The sequence below is a fragment of the Vitis riparia genome, chromosome 16, assembly GCF_004353265.1.
Source record: "Vitis riparia cultivar Riparia Gloire de Montpellier isolate 1030 chromosome 16, EGFV_Vit.rip_1.0, whole genome shotgun sequence".
NCBI classification, from domain to species: domain Eukaryota; kingdom Viridiplantae; phylum Streptophyta; class Magnoliopsida; order Vitales; family Vitaceae; genus Vitis; species Vitis riparia.
In genome coordinates, this window is record NC_048446.1 from 6392712 (window position 1) to 6417560 (window position 24849).

The 24849-nt window shown below is 34.7% G+C and overlaps 2 protein-coding genes and 2 pseudogenes across 2 annotated transcripts; 2 read left to right on the forward strand and 2 right to left on the reverse strand.

Moving 5' to 3' along the window:
* Positions 1-2919: 2919 nt before the first annotated feature.
* LOC117933193 (protein FAR1-RELATED SEQUENCE 5-like) lies at positions 2920-3636 on the reverse strand. Its single transcript, XM_034854587.1, has one exon. It carries the CDS (start codon positions 3634-3636, stop codon positions 2920-2922), a length of 717 nt encoding a protein of 238 aa, XP_034710478.1.
* A 2216-nt stretch (positions 3637-5852) lies between these two features.
* Positions 5853-6934, forward strand: LOC117933994 (annotated as a pseudogene).
* Positions 6935-9747: 2813 nt separating this feature from the next.
* On the reverse strand, positions 9748-11064 carry LOC117933194. Its single transcript, XM_034854588.1, has 2 exons — positions 10222-11064; positions 9748-10026 (listed from the first exon to the last, which is right to left on the reverse strand). Exons 1-2 carry the CDS (start codon positions 11062-11064, stop codon positions 9748-9750), a joined length of 1122 nt encoding a protein of 373 aa, XP_034710479.1.
* A 1993-nt stretch (positions 11065-13057) lies between these two features.
* LOC117934275 lies at positions 13058-13946 on the forward strand (annotated as a pseudogene).
* Positions 13947-24849: the final 10903 nt, after the last annotated feature.

The following is a 24849-nucleotide window of genomic DNA, read 5'->3' on the forward strand; positions in this document are numbered from 1 at the left end:
GATTGAGTGAGAATGACTCATGTGGTGACATGGAGTTACATGTTTCTCCCATTGTCAACAATCAATGTCACGATGAAAAGGTATTTGCATATTATGAAGACCTAGTTTTTTACAAAGTTCTATATATGTATATATACTAATGTTCAAATACATGATAGGTTAATGTTGATGTTCCATATGTTGAAAAACAAGAAGAACAACTAAGTTCATTGTGGTGCTCCCACGTCAATTGAAGAAAACACGATCCACAATGGAACGCAAGCCTAGTAAATTCAAGGTGTCACCCTACATTCATCAATCCAATAAATGCCAAAGCCTAAGAGATTCCAAGCATAGTTGTTGGATCACAAAAGGTATTAAGTAATATGTTACTTCATTGATGTAGTATTTTTTTAAATACTTAATAATATAGTGAACGATAACTAATGTTTGTTAGAGATGTTTTCAATATAGATAATCCCCATGTCCATTTTGCCGAACGTGGAGGATTCACATTCCTTGAGTACACTTGAGTCTCTAGTTGTTGCTTATGTGTTTGATGTTTCATTGGACAAAAGGTGTGTAAACCAATTATTTTGACTATACTTTATGTATGTCATGTTTTAAAAGTTATACTTATTAAATATCTTATATTTGCAGTGAACTTCTTGTTAATTTTCAATATGAGCATGCAAGTCGAGCAGACTTCTTGACTTTAGGGCCTAGACAAGAATTACTCGATGTGGTGAGTAATACAAGGATAAACCCAATTCTTATTAATTCTATTACATAATTAACATGTTAACTTTTTGTGTTCATTTTTAGATCATAATGTTTTTGCATGCAAGCTTAATAGTTTTGAGAACAAATTCAAAGGAATACGGCCTACCAGATGCTACTTACCACCACATTTGCTGTATGTTCATCCATGATATTTCTTATTAAAGAAAAAAAATAAACCTAATAAATATTGTGATATATATATGTGTTTTTTTTTTTTTTTGCATAGCAAATAATCTTACATGGTGGTAGAAAATTGGCAACTGCTACCAAGATGTTCACACATATTATCAAACACATGGATGAAATGAATGATTGCAATAAGGTACATATTTGAAGTTGGATTCATATCATAGTTGTAAATAATTATCAATGCTAAAATGTGTGTTTGTTTAGATATACATCCCGATGCACGATACATGTTCGGATCATTGTATTTGTGTGTTATAAATCTTCATCAACATAATATTCATATATTGGATTCATACCATCAATAAAAAGGGATGACATGCGAACTTCATCTGTGAGAACTGTGGTATGTCTTATATTTAATGAATTTATTACTTTTTAATGTTAGTTGTTAAATAGCATGTTTTATTTTGCTAAAAGATATAACGATATGAATATTAGGTTGAAGAGTGTGCACATTTTTTAATCTCAATGGGCATCTAAAGAATTATCAAGTGTTCCCATTGAAAGACCTACATGGGTAGATGTGCAAGCCAATGGTAAGCAAGCATAATTGTTTTTCAAATATAATGTGTTCAAGATAATATTCTATGTACTAACTAGATAAATGTTTACTCATTTTATTTGTTAGGTGGGATTGTGGAGTCCATGTCATTAATCATATGCGAAGATCCGATTTCATGGACTCAAGTTCAACCCCTTCCCATTGGGACTCTACAGCTATAAGACACAAATTGGCAATCGAATTACTTCTTGATGATGAAAATAGTGAGAAAGCTATAATATTAGATAAAGTTCAGAATCATGCAAAAATAAAGAGAAGAAGAGTATAGAATACAATCAAGAGTTGATTTTTTTTTGTACATAATTTTTTGCATTGTAGTACAACTCATTGGTTATGATATGTAGAACTTGCTCCCGAAATTCCGGATGTAAAGTGGTTCATGGTGACCTACATTGAAAATATTTACAGTTATACATAATATTTTGAAAGAAAATCCATATGATTAAATACTAAATGTAAGGAACTTCTGTCAATATATAGATATATGATATGTGGTGTAAATAATTTATCTATGACTCTTACTTGGTTTGTGAAGTAATTTGGTGGATGTAACCCGAGACATGAATCATTTAAGCTTGTTTCTGGACCATTCTAAAATGTGCCAAGTGTTGTCTGTAATATGATTTAATTTTTCAATTACTCTAATAAGTAATATTTTTCACATCATAATAAAAATTACTTAAAAAATGTTAAACTTACATTTTGAGAAAATTCATTTGTCCCATGTCTTGATCCACCTTCCATGTTGTGATTTAGTAATGAAGGCATGTCCCCCTGTATTAATATAAAGAATTCAATTTTTTATTTCAACCAATTTAACCAAATAAAAATAATTATAAAGTGAATAATTAATGAATTTAGTGAATGTGTGTTTGAACATACCATATCTTCAATTGAATCTTCAATGTTGATAAATGCATTGTGAGTGTTGACGAACTCTGGGCATTTTCGAACAGTGTGTCCTACTTTCTTACATTTCCCACAATGCCTTGGTTTCTTAAATTTGTCTTTTAAGTTACCCGGATTACCTTTTGTCTTCACAATGATAGGATCTCGAACATGGTGTTTTGTAGCTTTCAAATCTTCTCGTTCACTTTCTTCCACTGAATTTTTACAAAGTTCTTCCATTTGACAAGTGAGTCTTTGTATTTCACATCTAGCCTCTTTAAAAGCTTTTTCCGATTGAGATGCGAAATAAGACATCCGTGAGCACATAGAGCTGAGTGCACCATATCGTATGATGTTAGTCGCATCACCTTGACTTTCATTGTCATGATGAACTTGGACCGTTTCCTTTGCTAACTTAGACCACCTTTTCATAATACAAGTCTCAGGTATTTCTTCAAGGTGTTCTATCTTCATTACAACAATCATGTGGGGACATGGAAAACCAACTGACTCAAACATCATACAAGTACATTCATAGACTGATCACTATTACCATAACATACTTTCCAAATCTTGTCAGGCCTTCTAAACTTGGTCAATGTATGGACACGATAACCTCCATGATTTTCTGTACTGACAGGGAAAAACAATTCTCCATTCTTCATCTCATCCCTAAATTTTAGAAAAGATTGCCTTGTGAAAACAGTCCCTGCATATTTCTCAAGTGCATAGAGTTTGGTTGTTAGAACAGCTGAAGAATGGTGTGTCTCAAACTCTGCCTTTGCCTCATTATGACGAATACGTGAGAGTGTTCTATCAAAATGCTTGACAAACTCAAACAGCTTCAAACGAGTTTTAAGGAAACGATTCAAGTATGCATTCATGCTCTCACACCTTTGTGTGCTTTTCATACCAGCAAAGAAATGCCCCCTTAAATAAGCCTTTGCCCATCTAGAACGCTTAGCATATATATCTGTCACCCACTTATGTCCATGAAGATTAAACATTTCCAACATGTCATTCCATGCACATTCAAATTCTTCAACGGTGCCTTCCATGAACATGCACTTAGAAAAATGATTAGTAAAATCTTTGACATGGACATTAGTGAATGCATTGCGTTGAATATGCCAAGCACATAATCGATGACAAGAGTCTGGAAATATCCTCTTGACGGCTTTACGCATTGCTTTATCCCCATCAGTAATAACAGAAAGAGGCTTCTTGTTATTCATTGCGTCCAAAAAAGTCTCCAAGACCCAAGTATAAGTGCTAACACTTTCATCTACCAATAATGCACATCCAAACACTATAGTTTGATGGTGATGGTTAATGCCAACTAGTATGACCAACGGTTTTTTATAAGCATTAGTCCGATAAGTTGTATCAAATGCTAACACATCTCCAAAACAACTATAATCCAATTTACTAGTAGAATCTGCCTAAAACAGGTTTGCTAGACGATTGTCTTCATCACATTGTACTTGTAATAAAATGATGGATCCATTTCAGACTTTCCACACAAATAAGCCAAAGCACCCTCTGCATCACCATCTCTTAGATGAACTCTACGATCAGCATCAACATGGTTATATAAATATTTTTTTGTGAAGCCAACATTGTTATATCCACCTGATTGTTGCACCATGTATCCATAATTTGGCTAGTTCCCATGCCAACACCTCACATTGCATTCAATTGAGCTTTATCTGTATTTTTAATGACCCTATGGGATCGAAGGAATTGGACATTTTTTTTGTTCCACCAAAGGATGATTATGATCAGCCATAAACTCTTTCACAACCCACTTGTTCATTTGTTTGTTAAACCTAATCCGAAATGTTGCCTCACAACCAACTCGAGTTACTGCCTTAGGTTCTCGTTTTCGATTTTCGTTCTCTAAACACACTCTATGTCGATATTTATTCTTTCGAACAAACCCACTTACGAGACACTATATTTTGATTTTTATCTCGTTTCACATCATCCTTTCTAACACTGAATCCGGTAACTTTAGCAAATAAATTATAAAATTCTTCTGCCTCCTCTACTGAGCTAAACTCCATCTTCCATACATCTTCAACAGTTAAATCATTAAAAATCTTGTTCGAAACTAGAATGGCCTCTTCATCAGACTCAGTTTTAACAATGCTATCATATTGGTAATCAAAGTCTTCATCGTTCAAATCAATGATAAATTCCTTTCCTTTGCCTTTGTCCATCGTATCTATGAAGAAACTGAAATATAAAAGATAGAGTAGTTAGAAAATTACATTATCTAGTTCGTACCATCTCTTAGAAATTTCGTACCCTCCCTTACAAAGTTCGTACCCTCCCTTAGAAAGTTCGTACCCTCCCTTAGAAAGTTCGTACCCACGCTTAGAAAGTTCGTACCCTCCCTTAGAAAGTTCGTACCCACGCTTAGAAAGTTCGTACCCTCCCTTAGAAAGTTCGTACCCTCTCTTACAAAATATTGATGACAATTTCATAACAAATTACTAAATGCTCTCAATTTGATTAACATAACTCAGAAAAAAATTAAAAAAATCTAGATATTATAAATTATTACATATTTAAATGTCATTTAACATGACATTTCTACCTACAATAGTTATATGTAAAAAAATCAAATGTTACCTTTTAACACTTGTAATCACTTAACATCCTTCAAGACATATAAAGCTTCATCTTCAAATTTAATCTATGAACAAAACAAAAATTATATAAAAATATTAATAACAATTTGATAACAAAATTTTATAATAAACTCATAAAAAATTCTAAAATCGTTATTTAACATCACATTTCTTCCTACAACAATTATATTTGGATAAAAAAAATATCAAATATTACATTTGACACTTGTAATCACTTGAAATCTTTCATCTTCTTCATATAATACAAATTTTAAATTTTCTCTCTCAAAAAGTTTTGAACTTGATCTTGAAATTTGATTCATCAAAATATATCTTACATATTTTGTAATTTGGTAGTTGAAATTATTTAATTTTCATATTAAATTACTATCCTTTTTTTTATATATGAATAATGAGAGTATAAGAGTAGTAGGTAAGATTTTCTTTTTTTAGATAGAGTTAGGTAATGCATTAAATAACAAATTATATTTGATATTTAATAATAAATTATAAAAATTGTAATATTTAGATATATATGAAATGCATGTGATTATTTCTCACCAACAAGTCATCTTTACCGGTTTGATAAGTTTTTATAAATTTTTTAATGATATGTACTTTACACATTTCATATTTTTATTGGGGTCAAATGTGGATAAGTACCCCAAAAAGAAAGAGTGGGTACCAGAGAACAACCCTAAGTTTGAATATATAAATCCCACTTGCGATGTTGACGTACAGATACCACAAAGAAATTTCATCCCCCAACTAGGAACCTCATCTGAAACCTCCTCTTTCTATTGATCATGTTATATATAGCTCCACCACACTCTCTCCTTTCCACTCTCACTCTCTCTACTTGTTTGCAGTGCCAATACTACACTACCTCCCAGTGCTCATCTCCATTGATATGGCAGAAGAAGCTTCCTCGCTTCACTTCATTCACCAACACCTTCTCTTCGACTTTGAAGCTTTCGAAAGCTTCGTCTCTCATGTAAATGATCCATCCCAAACTTCAACCTCTGATTCGAGTGCTTCCACCTCAGATATTAATCCGCTCTCTAATTACTTCAATCCCCATGAAGATGAAAACAACCCCTCTCTCCTCCACTGTTCTACCTCTGCTCCGTCTGGCTTTTTCCAGTTTCAAACCAAATCCCCCAAAACTTCCACATTAAGTCATCGGCGACCTCCACTCAGCATCTCAGTCCCTCAGCCAGCTGTTTCTCAGTCGCCGGCGGAGTCCGATTCAGGCGATATCAGGCATTACAGAGGCGTGAGGAGACGGCCATGGGGGAAATTTGCGGCGGAGATTCGAGACCCGAATCGGAGAGGATCGAGGGTATGGCTGGGGACATTCGAGACTGCCATTGAAGCCGCCAGAGCTTATGATCGAGTTGCTTTCAAGATGCGTGGCTCCAAAGCTGTTCTCAATTTTCCTCTTGAAGCTGATAAATTTGTCGGGGTCTGCCCGCCAGCGACATTTGGCCGGAAAAGGGAGAGAGGCAGTGAGGCTGAAGAGAGATGACAAGTGGAGATTAAGGTTTTAAAGCAAGAGGAGCACTTGTCGGAATCTGACAACGCAGTGGCGGCAGCCAGTAATGTTTTGGGAGTTAGTCCGTTAACTCCGTCAAATTGGAAGGCCATCTGGGAGGAGAGAGACATGGAGGGAATATTCCATCTGCCACCATTAACGTCGTTATCACCCCATCCTTGGATAGCCTATTCTCAGGTCATAGTCTGAATTAGAGGGTCTACCTTACCAAAGACATTGAAATGTTAGTAGAATTCTTATATATTCTATGAACAACATTGAATTTGTTTATATCCCACAGGGTTCCTTTTTGTTGTCCTCCAAATCAATTATCACAAAATACTTCATTAAGGGTTTAATTTATACTAAATGTACATGGTAATGGCTTTATAGCATAATATAAGAATTAGTAAAATGTTTTGCTTTCTATTTATATTAATTGTTATTTTTTATTAAATTAATTAATTAATAATAAAAGCAACAACAATAATACTAAATTGTGGTTCATGGAGTAATTTTTTGCCGGTCCATTAGCATGCATGTGTAGTATGAAATGGAATAGATATGTTAGTAGTGAAATTGGATTTTTCTTTTCCAAAAAATGAAAGTTATTCAAAAAGTGGCACATTATAATATTTGAAAATGAAAATATTAATTGATTAATTGAAATTCTATTAGGTTAATTAATCAATAATGACTCATTTTTAGTTAGATTCGATAACCTAAGATCCAAGTGAATTTAAGTCAATTAAGTCAATGAGAAACTTTTAAATGCACCACTTCAAAGTTTCTTCTTTTCACTTTCTCCCTTATGTTCCATCCATAGCTTTTATCCTCTCAAACTTCCACCATCTTAGTACTAAGATTTAAGAGTAAGTCATGGGGAAAACTATTGAGGTTTTTAGATTGTTTATAGATTTGCAACAATCTTTACCCATAGGAAATGATATGAGAACATCTAGATTTTGGTAAGCACATCAAACTCGTAATCTAAACCATGAAACATGTTTTATGGGCATATTTGCTTACATTTACTAGTATCTAGTAGTCTTAGGAATGTTGCATGGACCTAATAAGGTTTAAAGAAAGGAAACAAAGTATTCCGAGATTCCAAATAATAAAAAATAGAAAGTATCAAACCAATTTTTTATTTTTTATTTTTTTATGTTTTTAGAAACAAAAAAGAAATCATGATTATCATGGTTGCATGTATACTGTTTTATAGAAATAAAAATATAATTGGAAAATGGTTTTATGTTTTTTGTTTTTTAAAATAGTGAGAACCAAATTGTTACAAAACCCACCAATTTAATCCACAATTTAGCACTTAGATTTTGCAATTTATTTATTTATTTTAAAAGGGAGCACCCCAAATTAAGATATAATTTGTTTACATTTAACTGGTTTGTTTTTTTTACTTAATGTTAAATATAACTTATTTTATATCTTAACTTATTGTTTTTTAATTTTTTTTCCCTTAACTTTTAACTTAATTGTCAATATCTTTAATTGAATAGAAAAAAAAATTAAAATATGTAACTTTTTTCTTAATCTAAAAATTTATTTGATTTAGCATTAAGTTTTTTTTTTTTAAAAAAAAAACAAACATGGCCTTAATTTCAATTAATGGTGAAGATTAGGATGATGGGTCATTATAATCCAAACCCCAAAGCATATATAGCTTTTTCCAATGTTTTCAGAACCGGACCGGTCATTGAATTAGAAAAGTTACCGATTCACGGTTCACCGGTCGGACCGGCGGTCGAACCGCTATCGAACCGGTGACGTCATAAATATATATTTTATTATTTTATATATTATAAAAATTAAAAAATTAATAAATTGTATGTAAATTTTGACAGCATCTACTTTGTTTGTTGAGTTTTGTCACAAATTTTTTTACCTGTAGAAGTCATCAATTATCATATATGATATCTATAACACAATATAAGATGTTATACATTCACAATGTCAATAAACTCAATATTTATCAAATAATCAAACCATTACTATCCTATAATAACCAAATTATCAAAGAGTTGTTAACTTAACACATTGTCCATAATAAATAATACAAATGTCAACCATAGGTCCACAACACTTAAATAATTACTCAAAATAAAAATATAACATGTCAATGTTTGAATATTCATGAAGTTTTTTGCATACTAATAAATATAAAATTCATGTCTTCATTCATTTTGGAAATTGGAATATGGAGATTGAACATGAGCATTTGGAAAACCAAAGTTCTCCACATCAAGCCCTTCTATAACCACGTCACCACCATCCTCATCATCTACAAAAATATTGAATATATATCAACAATAAATCATTTTTAAAGAAAAAAATATAATTATTGAACTTTTATAAGTTTAAATATTTTACTAACCAATGTGAGAACTTGAACCTTCCACTTCATTTATTGGAATTGACCCTTCTTCATATAGAAGATTTTCCAATTCTTCAACATCTAACTCTGCTGGTTGATCATCATCAACTACCCAAAAATCAGTCTCATCAATGCATGCATAGTCAATTGGATCATAGATTTTTTTCTTGTTATAGAACCTAAAAAAAAAAACATATAATTATTCATAATTGTGAATAGAAGAATTTAAATTCAAAACAACTAAGAAATCATTTATACCGATTTTTTAGGCGCAAATTATAATGAACGTATACAAGATCATTAAGCCTTTGATGTTTCAATCTATTCCTTCTTTTGGTATGTATACATTCAAAGACACTCCAATTCCTTTCACATCTAGAAGATGATGCGGTTTGGCTCAATATTAGAATGGCTAACTTTTGCAAATGTTGTGCACTGTATCCATGTAGCCTCCACCATTCATCTAATTACCATTTCACATTAAAAATAAGAAAAAAAAATAAAACACATTAGCAAGTTTAAAATATTAAATAGTAAGTAGGTAACTAATAAAAAAGAATAAACATACTAATAAATGATAATAATATTTTACCAGGTTGAAGTACTTCACGTGAAGAATAAGCAAGTTCTCTTCCAAAACTTCCCAATCGATCACGAAATAACTTCATTTCATTCATTGTTTCAAGCTTGCCTTTCAGAACTTTCTGATCAATAACATCTATGACACCTCCAATAACATTTGGCTTATTACAAAAGTTTTCCTGATCATATTGGAAACATGGATTCAACCAATAAGCTGTTGAATGAATGCTTTTTGATCCCAACGTTGCTTTATGATCTCCGTATAAGGCTTGTATAGTCTTTCGTTGTAGTTAAACAATTTCTTGATGCCCAAACGAACCCTATACATGCCTTCATACACATATCCCATCGAAGGCCTCTCATCACAATCAACAATACGCAATAAGCGCATTAGTGGAGACATAAGATTCACAACAATCAAACAATCATTCCAAAATCTATTATCCAAGATGATGGAAACTGCAACTTTGCTTTTATAATCCTTTGAATATCTAAAGTCCACAAAAAACTTACTAGTCACCAAAGCTTGCAAGTCATGTTTATGATCATGAAGACTCTTGAGTGCAATGAATGTAGTAGCAAAGCGAGTTGCACCAGGTCGCAAAATCTCTGTCCATCTTTCTCTTTTTCTCAACCAACTTAATAAAGCAACATGATTATAAACAAAAATTGTCACCTTTGATGCACGTCTTACAAGTTCAGCAACATGGTCCATCTTACCAATATCCTTAAAGATCAAATTAAGACAATGAGCTGCACAAGGTGACCAATTAATGTGTTTATGCTTCTGAGAAATCAATCTCCCTGCGGCCACATAATTTGCTGCATTATCAGTGACTATATGAACTACATTGAGTGGAGCAACCCATTCAATCACCTCATCAAATAACTGAAACAAATTAGTTTCATCCTTGACAATGTCTGAAGCATCAACGGATTTCACAAATGATATTCCTTCAGGACAATACACAAGGAAGTTGATGAGTGTTCTTTGTCTATTATCTGTCCAACCATCACCCATTATTGTACACCCAACTTTTGCCCAAATTGCATGATAAGAGTCCACAAGTAACTGAACTTCCTTCTTGGCATCCTTTAAAAGATTAACCCGTAGTTGATGGTAATTTGGACCCTTATATCCAGGACCAATTGCAGATATAGCATCCAACATTGGCTTGAAGTAGAAGGAATTCACTGCATTAGTAGGAATGCATGCATCATAAAAGAATCTCCCAACCGCCATATCCGCTCTCCAAATAGCTTCTTTCCTAGCTAGTACACTCCTCATGGAAGGTTGAGCTCCTTGAGTATTTCTTGGTGCAAAATACTTATCCACTGTTGATTTTTTCCTTTTTCCACTATTATCTGCCATAGGACTTTGCATTTCTTGAACCTCTTCTTCACCTTCTGCCCTATCCCCTTCAAATTGTGACACATTAGGACCATAAGGATTTCTACATTCATATGCTTGTTGGGCTGCTTTCTTAGAATTCACAAACTTTTGCAAAGAATTTTCCATTCGAATTTTACATCAGGAGGAACCGATTTACATGGACCAATATCTCCTTCACTCCAGCAAGATGTTGTTTCATTCTATGAATACCCCCACCTTTTGTAATCTTTTTACAATACAAACAAATAAGAGCTTTCCTTCCATTTGCATATCTTTCTTCAGAAACATGCTCCCATGCAGGATCGATCTTACTTCTAGTTGATTGAAAATTGGTAGTTGAATCTTGACCAGAGGATGGAGTCAAGTTTGATTCCATTTTGTATTTCTCTATCAAATTAGAAACAAAAATCTCACATTAACATAGAGAATGGAAGTCATCAACCATTTAATGATTTATTATCAAGTCATCAACAATTTATAACAATCATATATCAATTGTTAAATTTATCTAAAGGAACAACCGTCATTATAACAAGCATGTTTTGATCCAATTATAAATTTATCTAAATTTTAAAGTAATTTTGTATAGATATATTGATGGGCAAACTCCACAAATATCTAAACAAGCATGTTTGGAGAATTTATTTGATATTATTTTATCAAAGAAAAAGTTATTTTTGAACAGGAGAATGTATGTTAAATGGTCTAAGCTTGAAAAAAAAAAAAAACAACCAGGAAATTAACTAATATTTTAACTAATGGCTACAAAGAGACAACAGGAAATATGTGAGAGAGATTCACAAGGACATGGTTTGAAAGAGTCCATGCTTTGGAAATTTGGATTGGATTATTACCATGGCAGCAGTACAGGGTGGAAAATCGGATTTGGAATTTTGAATTTGGTTTGGTATATTGAAGAGGGGGAGAAGAAAGTTGCCCACTTGCCCCAATAAAAAATGAATGCCCTTGTGGACTGGGGAGAAAATGTTGAATTTTGTGGCTCAACCAACCCCACATAAATTTTACTTTGTTCATCTTTGTATTGAATTTTTGGCAACTTCATCTTCCAGTGCTCTCCAATAATGCAAGCAAATTCAGAAGAGGTTCATTTTTCTGTCCTCTTCTAATAAATTAATAATGCAGAAGTAATTCACCTTTATGGTAACTGCTAAATTCTAAGTCAGACAATTTAATTATGCTCCATAATGGCCACAGCGGGCATCTGAGAAAAACTAAGAAAGGGAAGCAGTTGAAGTTGGACTAGAATCTACGGCAGCTACTCACTGTGGGCAAAGTGGCAAACTCCAACGCCGGGGTGGGCTACCAGCTGGGAGAGGAGGGGAGCTTTCCAACGCAGGGGGGTGTCGTGGGTCGTCGGCGAGACCTGTGTGAATGTCACAGGTCGTCGGCGGGCGGAGGAGAAGGGGGAAGCTACCCTTGGCTGCCGGCGGGATCTCTCTTGTTGTCGTGGGCCACCGGCGGGACCTTGTGAGTGTCGCTACTGTCGCAGGCCGTCGGCGGGATCCCTTGGTGTCGCAGATGGGACGTCGACGATGGGCGAAGGAAGAAGGGCTGGAGCTGGAGTGGGATCCCTTGCAGTGGCGCAGCGTTGGAGATCTCCTTTGCTTAAATAGGACTCCAAAACGGCGTCATTTTGATGTTGTTTTTTTAAAAAAAATTAAAATCAATTGAACCGGCCGGTTCACCGGTTGGACCGCCGATTCGATCGGTTCGACCTCGGTTCGATCCCCATTCGGTCCAAATGACCGGACCAGATTGGTCCGGTTTTTAAAACATTGGCTTTTTCTATTTGTGGTCGTCCCTTTCGCATTCTAAAGAAAGTACCTCCTGGTCTGTTTCGTTGGAGAAGAAAAAAAAATACACATACATGCATGGTCCCTCCACAGATTAAAGAATGTATATACAGACCCAACTTTTTTCAGTAAACAAATAGTAAAAAGAAGCTTCCTTCCCCCAACTGGGTTCCTCAACCGAAACCGCCCATCTCTACCTACGAAGTTACGCACAACTCTGTTATATATAGCTCCACCCCACTCACTCTCCTCTCCACTCTCACTTTCACTCTCTTTAATTGTTTGGAGTTCTCATCTCCATTGATATGGCAGAAGAAGCTTCATCACTGCACCTCATCCACCAACAACTCCTCTCCGACTTTGAATCTTTCGAAAGCTTCATCTCTCATGTAAATGATCCATCCCAAGCTTCAACCTCTGATTCGAGTGTTTCCACCTCAGATATTACTCCGCTCTCTAATTACTTGAATCTCCATGAAGATGGAAACAACCCTTTTCTCCTCCACTGTTCTATTTCTACTCCTTCTGGGTTTTTCCAGTTTGAAACTAAATCCCCCAAAGCTTCCAGATTAAGTCGTCGGCGACCTCCACTCATCATCTCAGTTTCTCAGCCAACCATTCCTCAGTTGCTGACGGATTCCGATTTAGGCGACGTCAAGCATTATAGGGGCGTACAGCGTCGGCCGTGGGGGAAATTTGTGGCGGAGATCCGAGACCCGAATTGGAGAGGATCGAGGGTATGGCTGGGGACATTCGAGACTGCCATTGAAGCAGCCAGAGCTTATGATCGAGCTGCTTTCAAGATGCGTGGTTCCAAAGCTATTCTCAATTTCCCCCTTGAAGCTGGGAATTGGTCGGGTTCTGACCCACCAGCGATATCTGGCCCGAAAAGGGAGTGAGAGAGTGAGAGGGAAGAGATAGAACAAGTGGAGACGAAGGTTTTAAAGCAGGAGGAGCAGTCGTTGGAATCTGACAGCACGGTGGCGGGGGGAATTGGTCCGTTAACTCCGTCAAATTGGAGGGTCGTGTGGGAGGAGAGAGAGATGGAGGGAATATTCAAGCTGCCACCGTTAACACTGTTATCACCACATCCTTGGTTAGGATATTCTCAGCTTATAGTTTGAGGAGAGGGTGTGCTTTGACTGTAATTATTGAATTTGTTCATTCATTTAATAATTCGTCATTTTAGTTGTTGTTGCCCTCCAAATCGATCTTCATAGAGATACTTAATTGAGAGTAACTATTTATGTGCATAATAGGAATATCTACGTACATATTATGAGTATAATCATCAGTAGAACAATTAAATTGTTGAACTGAAATTACTAATCTTTCCATAATTATGAAAGAAAAATATTGGAAGCTCACAAGATTATATCTCATAAATTTAACAAGCAAGAAAAGGAGAATCTAACAAAGTTTATCTTCGTCCATAAGTTGCAAACCTTCTCTTCATATTTTCCTTTCTTTCTCATCTAAGTTGTCCATCTTTCCCTTCTTTCTCATCAGACAACAATTTTGTGTAATGGCCATAATCACACCAAATTAGAAAATGGTAAACGGACTATAATGAGCCCCAATTGTCTAAGAAACTTTAAACACATACTCAACTAAACGGGTATACATAGGGTTAACCTCTTCTTTTTTACTTCATCTTCAAAAATTGTTGGCACAACCTAGTGTTGACATATTAGGATTTTGGCTTCTTTGCTTGGTAGAGTAAGAGTAGACGCAAGTTTTTCTGAAACATCAACTTGCTTATTTTCTTTCCTTGGAATATGTTCAATGGTGATATCCTAAAACCATCCTAACAAGCCAGTTGTGTAGCAATAGTATGGAATTAACTCTAGTTTCTTCACCTCATAGAGGCTAAGGAGCTAATTTATGATTAATTTTGAATCACCAAACACTTTAACTTGCCTTCTCTTTGTCTCCATAGCCATCTCCAACCCAAGAATCAAGGCCTGGAATTCTGCCATATTGTTTGAACAATTTTCAATAAGGGTAAAGGAGTATGGGGAAATATCCTCCCTTGGGGGAAATGAATACTACTCTAGCGTTTTCCCATTCACGATAAGATGCTCCATCAGAGAACATTTTCCATGGAGATAAAATTTCAACTAAAAGTACTTCCTAATCAAGAAAATCTTTAGTTAGTTCCTAATCTATTAGGATAGGATGATTAGCTAATGCTTGACCTTTTATGGATCTTTGAGTGATGTAAATAATTCCAAATTCTTGTAATAAAAGTAATCATTTTGCTAGGCATCTTGACAGGACTGGTCTTGTCATGATGTACTTCTGTTGAATGACATGTCTTAGGAGCTATTGACATGGAGTTGAGTATATTGAAGTGGAAGTAGTCAAATAAGTTAGTCATGTGGAAGATTTACCTATTCCTTAGGAAGTATTTGTTGGTTTGTTTCTATTCTTTAGGAGATATCTATAGGTAGTAGGTTTGTTGCTATTTTTTAAGTTTTTCTATTTTAAGCTAGCTGTATAAATAAGTACTTTGAAGCTTAATAAAATATATCACTTCAGATTCCTTAACATTCTGTTGCTTCTTGAGAGTTTCTACACTTTGTTTCTATCAAAATCCACAAATTGGTATCGTAGCCAAGTTCTTGAGTAACTTGTGAGGTGAGTGAGCCTAAAAAAACCTACAAATAATATCCAAAATGACCTCAGAAGCTTCACTAAATGCATTGGCACCTCCAGTGTTTGATGGAATAAATTATCAAGTGTGGGTTGTCCGTATGGAAGCCTACCTTGATGCTAGTGATATGTGGGAAGCTGTTAGCGAGGAATATGAAGTTCCACCTCTGTCCGAAAATCTAACTATGGCTCAAATAAAACTACACAATGAGAGGAGGCAAAGTAAATCAAAGGCAAAAGCTAGTCTATTTGCAGCTGTCTCATCTACAATTTTCACCAGAATCATGACACTGAAGACAAAAAATGAAATATGGAACTTCCTGAAGAAAGAATATGAAGGAAATGAACGAGTCAAAGGTATGCAAGTGCTGAACCTGATTAGAGAATTTGAGATGCAAAGGATGAAAGAATCAGAAACAATCAAGGATTACTCAAACAGATTTCTTAGTATTGTTAACAAAGTAAGACTTCTTAGTATTGTTAACAAAGTAAGACTTCTTGGTACTAACTTTTCTGATTCTAGAATAGTTCAGAAAATTTTTATAACAGTTCCTGAAAAGTTTGAGACTACAATATCATCTCTAGAAAACTCAAAAGATGTGTCAAGTATCACCTTGGAAAAGTTGTTGAATGCATTACAGGCTCAAGAAGAAATGAGGCTTATGAGACAAGAAGGATTTGTGGAGGGTGCATTTCAGGTCATATCTCAGTATAAGAAAGAGATGCAAAGCAACAATAACAGCAGCAACAACACTCAAAAGTTCCCACCATGTCCTTACTGTAAAAAATCCAATCATCCACAAAAAAGTGTTGGTGGAGGCTGGATGTAGGATGGCACGAGTGTGGTCAGCTAAGGCATGTGGAAAGGATATGCAAATCTCAACAGCAGCAAGAAGAAGTCAAAGCTGCTGTGGAAGAACTTTAAGATGAGCAACTATTTGTGGTATCATGCTTTGCCACTAGCAGCTCCCTAGAAACTGGGCTTATAGACAGTGGTTGTACAAACCATATGACTTATGATCAAGGGCTCTTTAAGGAACTTGACAAAATTGTTAATTCCAAAGTTAGAATTGGAAATGGAGCATATCTTGCAGTAAAAGACAAATGAATAGTGGCAATTGAAGGTCACACAGGTTTGAAATTAATCTCTAATGTCTTATATGTTCTTGAGATTAATCAAAATCTGTTAAGTGTTGGTCAGTTGCTGGAAAAAGGCTATAAGGTGCTGTTTGAGGTCAATCATTGCATTATTGCTAATGCACAAGGCAGAGAGGTATTTATAGTCCAAATGAAAGGCAAAAACTTTGCCTTGAATTTGATGCAAGAAGAGTAGGTTGCAATTCACAAAGAAGAAAGCAATACAATGCTTTAGCATAGGCATTTGGGGCACTTTCATCATACTGCCCTTCTCTTTATGAATAAGAACGATCTTGGAGAAGGCTTGCCTGAATTAGAGGTGAAACCTCCTACCTGTGTAGCCTGTCAGTACGGGAAACAAACAAAACTTCCTTTCCCACAAAACAAGGCCTGGAGAGTTACTCAGAAGTTGTAGTTAGTACACACTGATGTGGGAGGACCTCAGAGAACACCATCACTGAATGACAGTAAGTTCTATATTGCTTTCATTGATGATCACACAAGAATGTGCTGGATTTATTTCATGAAATTTAAATCTGAAGTTGCTGACATCTTCTGGAAGTTTAAAGCTTGGGCTAAAAATCAAAGTAAATGTAAAATGCAAGTGATCAGGTCTGATAATGGAATTGAATACACCTCGGAGAAATTTAACAAATTTTGTGAGGATGCAGGCATTGAGTACCAAGTTACAACACCTTATACCCCTCAACAGAATGGAGTTGTTGAGAGGAAAAATAGAATACTTATGGAAATGACAAGGTGTTTGTTGCATGACAAAGGGTTGCCAAAGAAATTATGGGCTGAGACTGCACATACATCAGTTTTTATGCTGAATAGATTGCCAACAAAAGCTTTGCAACAAAAGACTCCATTTGAAGCATGGTATGGCTATAAACCAAGGCTACAAAATTTAAAAACATTTGGTTGTCTTTGTTTCTCCCATATTCCACATGTTAAGAGAGACAAATTGGATAAGAAAGCAGAAGCTAGGATCTTTATAGGCTATAGCTCAATATCAAAGGCCTATAAAATCTACATTCCAGAAAACAACAAAGTAATAGTTAGCAGATATGTCAAATTCTTCGAATCAGAAAGTTGGAGTTGAGATAATGATAAGAAGCTTGAGTTTAAAGAGAATCTTGAGTTCTAAAAGGACCTTGAGTTTCAGGAGGAGAATGACAATATTGATGATGAACCTGTAAGGGGAACTAGATCACTCTCTAACATCTATCAAAGGTGCAATGTTGCTATAATAGAGCCTGCAGGGTATGAAGAAGTTGCAGCTAATAAAAAAATGGATGGATGCAATGAAAGAGGAGCTTAAAATGATTGAAAAAAACCAGACTTGGGAGTTAGTGGACAAACCGACACATAAAAGGGAAATTGGAGTCAAGTCGGTTTATAGAATCAAACTCAATTCTAATGGTTCTATAAAAAAAACACAAGGCAAGACTGGTTGTCAAAGGATATGCTTAGATTTTTGGGGTGGATTTCTCTGAGACTTTTGCCCCAATTGCTAGATTGGACACTACAAGAATGTTGTTGGCTCTTGCTGCTAAAAAGGGTTGGAATATATATAAGATGGATGTCAAATCAACCTTCTTGAATGGATACTTGGAGGAAGAAATTTTTGTGGAGCAGCCTGAAGGTTTTATTGTTAAAGGAATGGAGGAGAAAATATATTTGCTGAAAAAGGCCTTGTATGGTTTAAAACGGGCACCAAGGGCTTGGTACTGTAGGATTGATTCATATTTGTTAGGCTTAGGCTTTACAAAAAGCCTAAGTGAATTTACTCTATACTTTAGGAAGGTTGGTGATGAAACACTTGTGGTATCTTTATACGTTGATGATCTACTTGTGACAAGAAGCAGTATGAAGCAAAATGACAATTTCAAAAAGGAAATGAAGGATGTTTTTGAGATGACTGATTTTGGGAGGATGACATTCTTTCTTGGCATGGAGGAAAAATAAAATCAGAATGAGATCTTCATATGTCAACAGAAATATGCCAAGGAAATCTTGAAAAAGTTCAAGATGGAAGAGTGCAATCCAAGTGCAACTCCAATGAATCAAAATGAGAAGTTTTGAAAAAAAGATGGAGCTGTAAAAGCTGATGAAAGGCTTTATAGGACCATTATCGGGTGATTGATGTACCTAACAGCAACTAGACCAGATATTATGAATGTTATAAGTTTACTCTCAAGGTACATGCATTGTGCTAGTGAAATTCACTTTCAAGCAGCAAAAAGAATTGTTAGATTTGTTAAGGGTATAATTGACTATGGTATGAGGTTTTATCAAGTTAAAAACTTTACTCTCCATGGTTATTTAGATAGTGATTGGGCAGGTTGTGTTGATGACATGAGAAGTAATTTAGGTTATTGTTTCAGCTTTGGTTCTACTATTTTTTCATGGTTCCAAAAAGCCAGCAGTCATAGCTCAATTCACAGCAGAAGCAGAATATGTAGCTGCTACTACTGCTGTGAATCAGGCTATCTGGATCAAGAAATTGATGGCTGGCTTATTTATGGAGCAAAAGGAAAGCACACAAATACTCGTAGACAACCAAGCTGCAATTTCAATTGCAAATAATTCGGTGTTCCATGGCAAAACAAAACATTTCAAGCTGAAACTCTATTTCCTAAGAGAGGTAAAGAAGGAGGGAGAAATACAGTTGGTTTACTGCAAAATAGAAAGTTAGAATGTTGATATCTTAACCAAGCCACTTCCTAAAGCTAGATATGAGTTCTTAAGGCAAAGACTTGGAGTCTGTAGCTCCAAAGACAAGGAGGAGTGTTGAATGACATGTCCTAGGAGCTGCTGACATGGAGCTGAGTAGATTGAAGTGGAAGTAGTCAAATAAGTTAGTCATGTTGAAGATTTACCTATTCCTTAGGAAGTATTTGTTGGTTTGTTTCTATTCTTTAGGAAGTATCTATAGGTTGTTTCTATCAAAACCCACAACTTCATAGGATTTGCTTCAAAAATCAAATCCACCGAATAGGCATGGATATAATGTCCTAACTTCTTTATTGAGAAGAATAGTGTTTGCCATAGTTTCACTATTGGTGAATAATTTAATTTGGCACCTGTTAATGTTTGACTTAAATAATACAAGGCATTTTCTTTTCCTTCATCATTTTTTTTGGACGAGTAATGATCCGAAAGATTATTCTTGTGTTGCAATGTAAGGATGAGTGGTTGACTTGGCACAAGAGCTCTTAACATAGGAAGTTTTGTTAGATGTTCTTTAATGTTTTTAAAAGCATTTCTATTGGCTTCATCCCACTAAAAAAGAACACATTTCTTCATGAGTTAGTTGAATGGTTGGCATTATCCTACTAAATAGGATATGAATCGATAGATATAAGCCAAACGTCCTTGTGAGCTTTTCAATTCATATATGTTTTAAGGCTCTAACATTTTTTCGATTGCCTCAATTTTGGATTGATCAATCTTAATGCCATAATGTCGAATGACGAATCCAAGAAACTTTCTTGAGATAACTCCAAAAGCACACTTTAGTGGATTCATCTTGAGTTACAATTTCCATAACCATTTAGACACTTTCTATAGGTCTTGGAAATGGTTATTTATTTTATTTGATTTTACAACTAGATCATTGATGTAAGATTCAACATTTTTTGGAGCATGTCATCGAAAATCTTTTGCATAGCTCTTTGGTAGGTAACATCGATATTCTTCAACCCAAAATGCATGACTTTATAGTAAAAAATCCCTTTTGGAGTGCGAAAGGCCGTGAGTTCTTCATCTCTTGGAGACATTCAAATTTGATTATTCCTGATGAGCCATCCATGAAGGATAATGCTTCATGTCCAATAATGGCATCAACCATGAGTTCAATCAAGGGTAATGGGAAGTCATCTTTTAGACAAACATTGTTGAGATCATGAAAATTAACACATACTCGAATTTATTTATTTATTTATTTTTAACAAGGACAATATTCAAGATCCAAGTTGAATATTTCACTTCTTGTATGAAGTTAGTTTCAATAAATTTGTTGACTTCAGCTTCCTTTTGAGGAATTAGTTTTGGACAAAAATGGCGTTGTGCCTATTTTACAAGTCGAGCATCATATTTTCTAGCTAAGTGATGATTTGCTACCTTCATATCTAATCTGAGCATCTCTTTATAACTCCATGCAAAAACATCTTTATATTCTATCAAGAAGTCAATATACGATCTTTCTTCTTCAAGAGTCAAAAGGGTACTTATGAAAATTAGGTGAACATCACAATTGTTCCTCGATTAACGTCTTTAAGTTTGTTGATGGTGCGGTATGCCCCTTCCTCTAATGAAAAACCAAAATCCTTTGTATTATCTTTAATTAGAGGTTCTTGATTTCTTGGTTCTTGAATTTCTATAGGATTCACAAAGATAACATTTTCATTTTCCTCAATATCCTTGTGTATTAGAGCTTAAGGCTTTTGTTGGTTAGTTAAGGCCACATTGTGCCTTTTAACTCTAAACATTTCTCCAGAGGTTATGCTCAAGAGGGTATATATGCCGGTTCATATGAGATGGAACCTAAATTTTATGTTCATCAAAATCTTTAAGATTGAGATGTTGATTTTTTTTTGTCAACCTTTTTCTTGCTCAATTTAGGCCCCGACTTAGAATGAATTGAGCTTGGTAAGTTTTTGGTAGAAGGAATTGTTGCTCAAGCTTGTCGAAGACTGATACCCTAATTGAAGACTCACTAATTTGATCAAAGATAGATTGTCTAGTGTTCAAAGTTAGATTGCATTCTTTATTATCTACTTTAGCTTTGATATGATGGGTGCTTTCTCTTTTTATTAATATGTGTGAAGAAGTAGGAATAAATCCTAGGATGGCTCTTAAATTTTTTATCTCGTACCCTTTCTTCGTTAGCATTTTTTGGGTTTTGGTAATCCTTTATGATTTTTCCTTAGCCACTAAGATTGAATATTTTCCTATTATGACCAAGTTTTGTTGGTTAAAGCATGCCTTGGCTAGTTGTTTATAGGCATTAGGATCAAATCCCTTTGGATTAGTATGTTTTGTAGGAAAATTTTCATGCTTTACTTTGCGACTTTGTGATGGTTTAATAGACCCTTCTAGTGGAGGTTTTAAGGGCTTTAACACGACCAACTTTGTGAGTGGAAGAGTTGGACTATCTAAATTCTTGATTAGGGTCATGTCACATTCTACAAAAGGGGATTTCCCTTCTTTTGTTCTGGACTTAGGTATATACCAAAGTATCGAGGTAGATCTTGGAGATCTTTCAATTTTCTTGTTAGGTGAATTTGATGTCCTATTATCTTCCTTATCCTTTTATTGTTGAGGTATCACTAGCTAACCCTTATGTGGTGCTTTACTTTTAATAAATGTATTCTTCATTATTGTTAAAATAGCCTTAGGTTGCACTTCTTTTGGGGTGTTTGACTTAGAGTACAATTTAGCATCATCAAAGTATGATCCATCTTTATTGAAAGGCTTGCAATCAACAATAGTCTTCTTTTAATCTCCATCTTGGTAGTGCTTAAAGCATTAATAAAGGGTGAAAGGAACAACTCCATACTCATGTAGCCAAGGTCGCCCTAAAAGCATATTAGAGGATGTTTTAGCTTCAATGACATAGAATAAAGCACTTGTAGTCAATGTCTTATATCATGGAACTAAGTCTAATCATATTGATAGCTTTCTAATATCATCGATGGAAATTTTTATATCACAACATCCTCTTATATCACAAAAATTTCCATCGATTGTGAGGCTAGTATGTAAGTTGTTCATAATTAAGTTTGATCATTTGAACTTTTTTTAACAATTGTTCATCTTATTAACATTTCCTCTTCACTATTAGAGAATTCCTTGCCATTGTATACTTCATAACATACTTTCACCCTATTAGCACATTTTGGAACTCTTTTGGCATAAACTCCCATAAGATGACAAGACTCCTTAGCTTTTGTAATTTTACCATTACTTGGTCATTAGGATTCAATGTAATTTTATTTCACTTTCTTAGGATTTGATTTTTTTTCTTGTCTTTTCACCATCTTGGACTTATGCTTGATCTTTCTTGGTTGTGTTGAAGGTGGGCTTAGGTGGATTTAATTTCTTGTTTCTCTAGTAAGTTACCATAGTTCATGTTTTTTCTTGATATGTAAATTATTTCAACTCTTGATAAATAGTTATTTATTATAAACCTATCATAATAGGTTCTTGTATGCTATGGGGAACTTGAAAATACACTGATCATATGAAGTTCAGTACTTCAATAGGGTCAAATGATCCAAATTGAATTGTATTAGCAAGATTGATTTCTTTGCCACAAAGTTGAGAAATTCTTGATATGAAGTGAGAAGTTGTTACATCTTCAAGGTCAATATTTCCGTGTCGGTTCAATTTTCATTATTTTATCTTTCAAAACAAAACATTGTTAATAAGGTGACTAACAAGAAGATGATATTTGTAATATTTTTTTTATCATCTATTCGACTAACCTCCTTAGGACGTTTTATTTTTGGAAGTTTAATTAACTTAAGGAGCTCTTCGAGCATTCTAGGGGTATCAAAGTCAAGGAATGGATATTTCTTGTCCTGCATTTCTTTTTAAGTAAACTTTCTCTTACCTTTATCTTTTTAAGTACTAGTGTAATCATCCTCCCTTTTATTTGTTTTGTTCGGGGGCTGATTGGATTTGTATTTGTTGTCATAGCTTCCTTATTATTAGTTTTAAGAGAAGCCTTGCCTCCTTTGTGATTGTTGAGCTTCTCTTTGTTTCTCCTTTGGTTTTGGGCATGTGGATCCATGCTTCCATTAATTAGTAATAATGCTAAGCTCCATGTCATGTACTCTTGTCGACAATTCTTCAATGGTTCTTAATCTTATCCCTTGAAAATATAGTGCATACCCCAAATGCATTCCTTGTGTACACATCTTAATATCTAAAGCTTTAGTTAACTTATCCCTACAATCAAGACTTAGGTTTCTCCATCTATTGATATAATCAATAATAAGTTCATCCTTCCATTGGCAAGTATTTGTGAGTTCTGTCATGCTTACAATGTGTCACATACTATAAAAATGATTGAGGAACTCTCGCTCAAGTTGTTCCCAACTGTCTATGAGCTGGGCTCGAGATCAATGCATCAATCAAATGCATTTCCCTTTAATGAGATAACAAGTTGCTTGACTAAGAGATCTCCTTTAGTGCCTATATTACTACAGATTTCCATAAAATGACTGATATGTTGTCTTGGGTTCCCCTTGTCATTGAATTGTCGAATTTTGGTGGTTGAAAGATAGGCATTCTTAATTGCTCAATCCTCTGAGAATAAGGGTTAATGTAAGTATGAGAAGACAAAACACTACATTTTTGCTCTTAAGGGCTTTAAGGATGAATTCTTTTACTTTGGAGAAACTTGAAGATTCATAAGGAGTTCTTGTGCTTTAGAACTCTCAGAGCCATGATAAGGATTTTCTTTCAATGAAAATCTTGTGGATGGATCAACAACCATTTGGCTTGATTCTTACATACTTTTAATTTTGCCCATAAGGAGATCGATTTGGGCATCCTTTTTGTTCATGGTTTTTGTAAGGACTTCATTTTGTTTGACCATTTGAGCAATTTGTTCTTCTAGTTGAATTGAGTTTGTCATCATGACTAGCACGATGGTATTAGAAGAAGTAACATGATCAATCATTGTTGGTTGTATTGCTTTTCAGGTCTCACATGAAGATGTTGGCTTAGATCCACTGTTGGACTTAATGTCTTTTTTAGCAGAAAAAGTCTTTAGAGTTTCCTTTTGAGACATTCCACTTGTTCAACCATGTTGTTTTCCTTTACTCGCAAGATTTTAAGGAGATTCCTAGGTTTTTGGGAGAAGTTGCTTTAAACCATAGTTGTTTTAGGAAATGAAGCAACTTTCACTTTGTTTCAAGTCATGGGACCAACACTTTAGTTCCAACTACTTTGATTGGATCAAAATAAATAGATTTGATTCCTTGATGACTAGATTTATTTTTTTGTGACTTCATATGATGTAGTGTAGATTTCTTGTAATTAAGGAAGAGATAAGAGATAGAGTTTTCCCATTGGTCGTGGCAGAGATATGTACACACAAATTTCCTCAAATGAAGCAATTATGGATAAAGTTTGTAAATTTGATAATTTGAGAGGGTAATCCCAAGTATGCCCTTTGGTTCTCCTTACAAAGATAAAAACACCATTTTTAAGCAATTTAATGCTTAATTTTGGATCAAAAGGGGTTTCTTTAACAAACAATAGATTATGAAGTATTCCGAAAAAATAA

Bases quoted from the DNA above. Each gene is read 5' to 3' on its own strand.
- LOC117933193 (XM_034854587.1), bottom strand. From the start codon at position 3,636: ATGAATAACAAGAAGCCTCTTTCTGTTATTACTGATGGGGATAAAGCA.
- LOC117933194 (XM_034854588.1), bottom strand. From the start codon at position 11,064: ATGGAAAATTCTTTGCAAAAGTTTGTGAATTCTAAGAAAGCAGCCCAA. The intron at 10,027-10,221 runs GTGACAATTTTT...AGATATTCAAAG, and splicing joins TTGTAAGACGTGCATCAAAG to GATTATAAAAGCAAAGTTGC.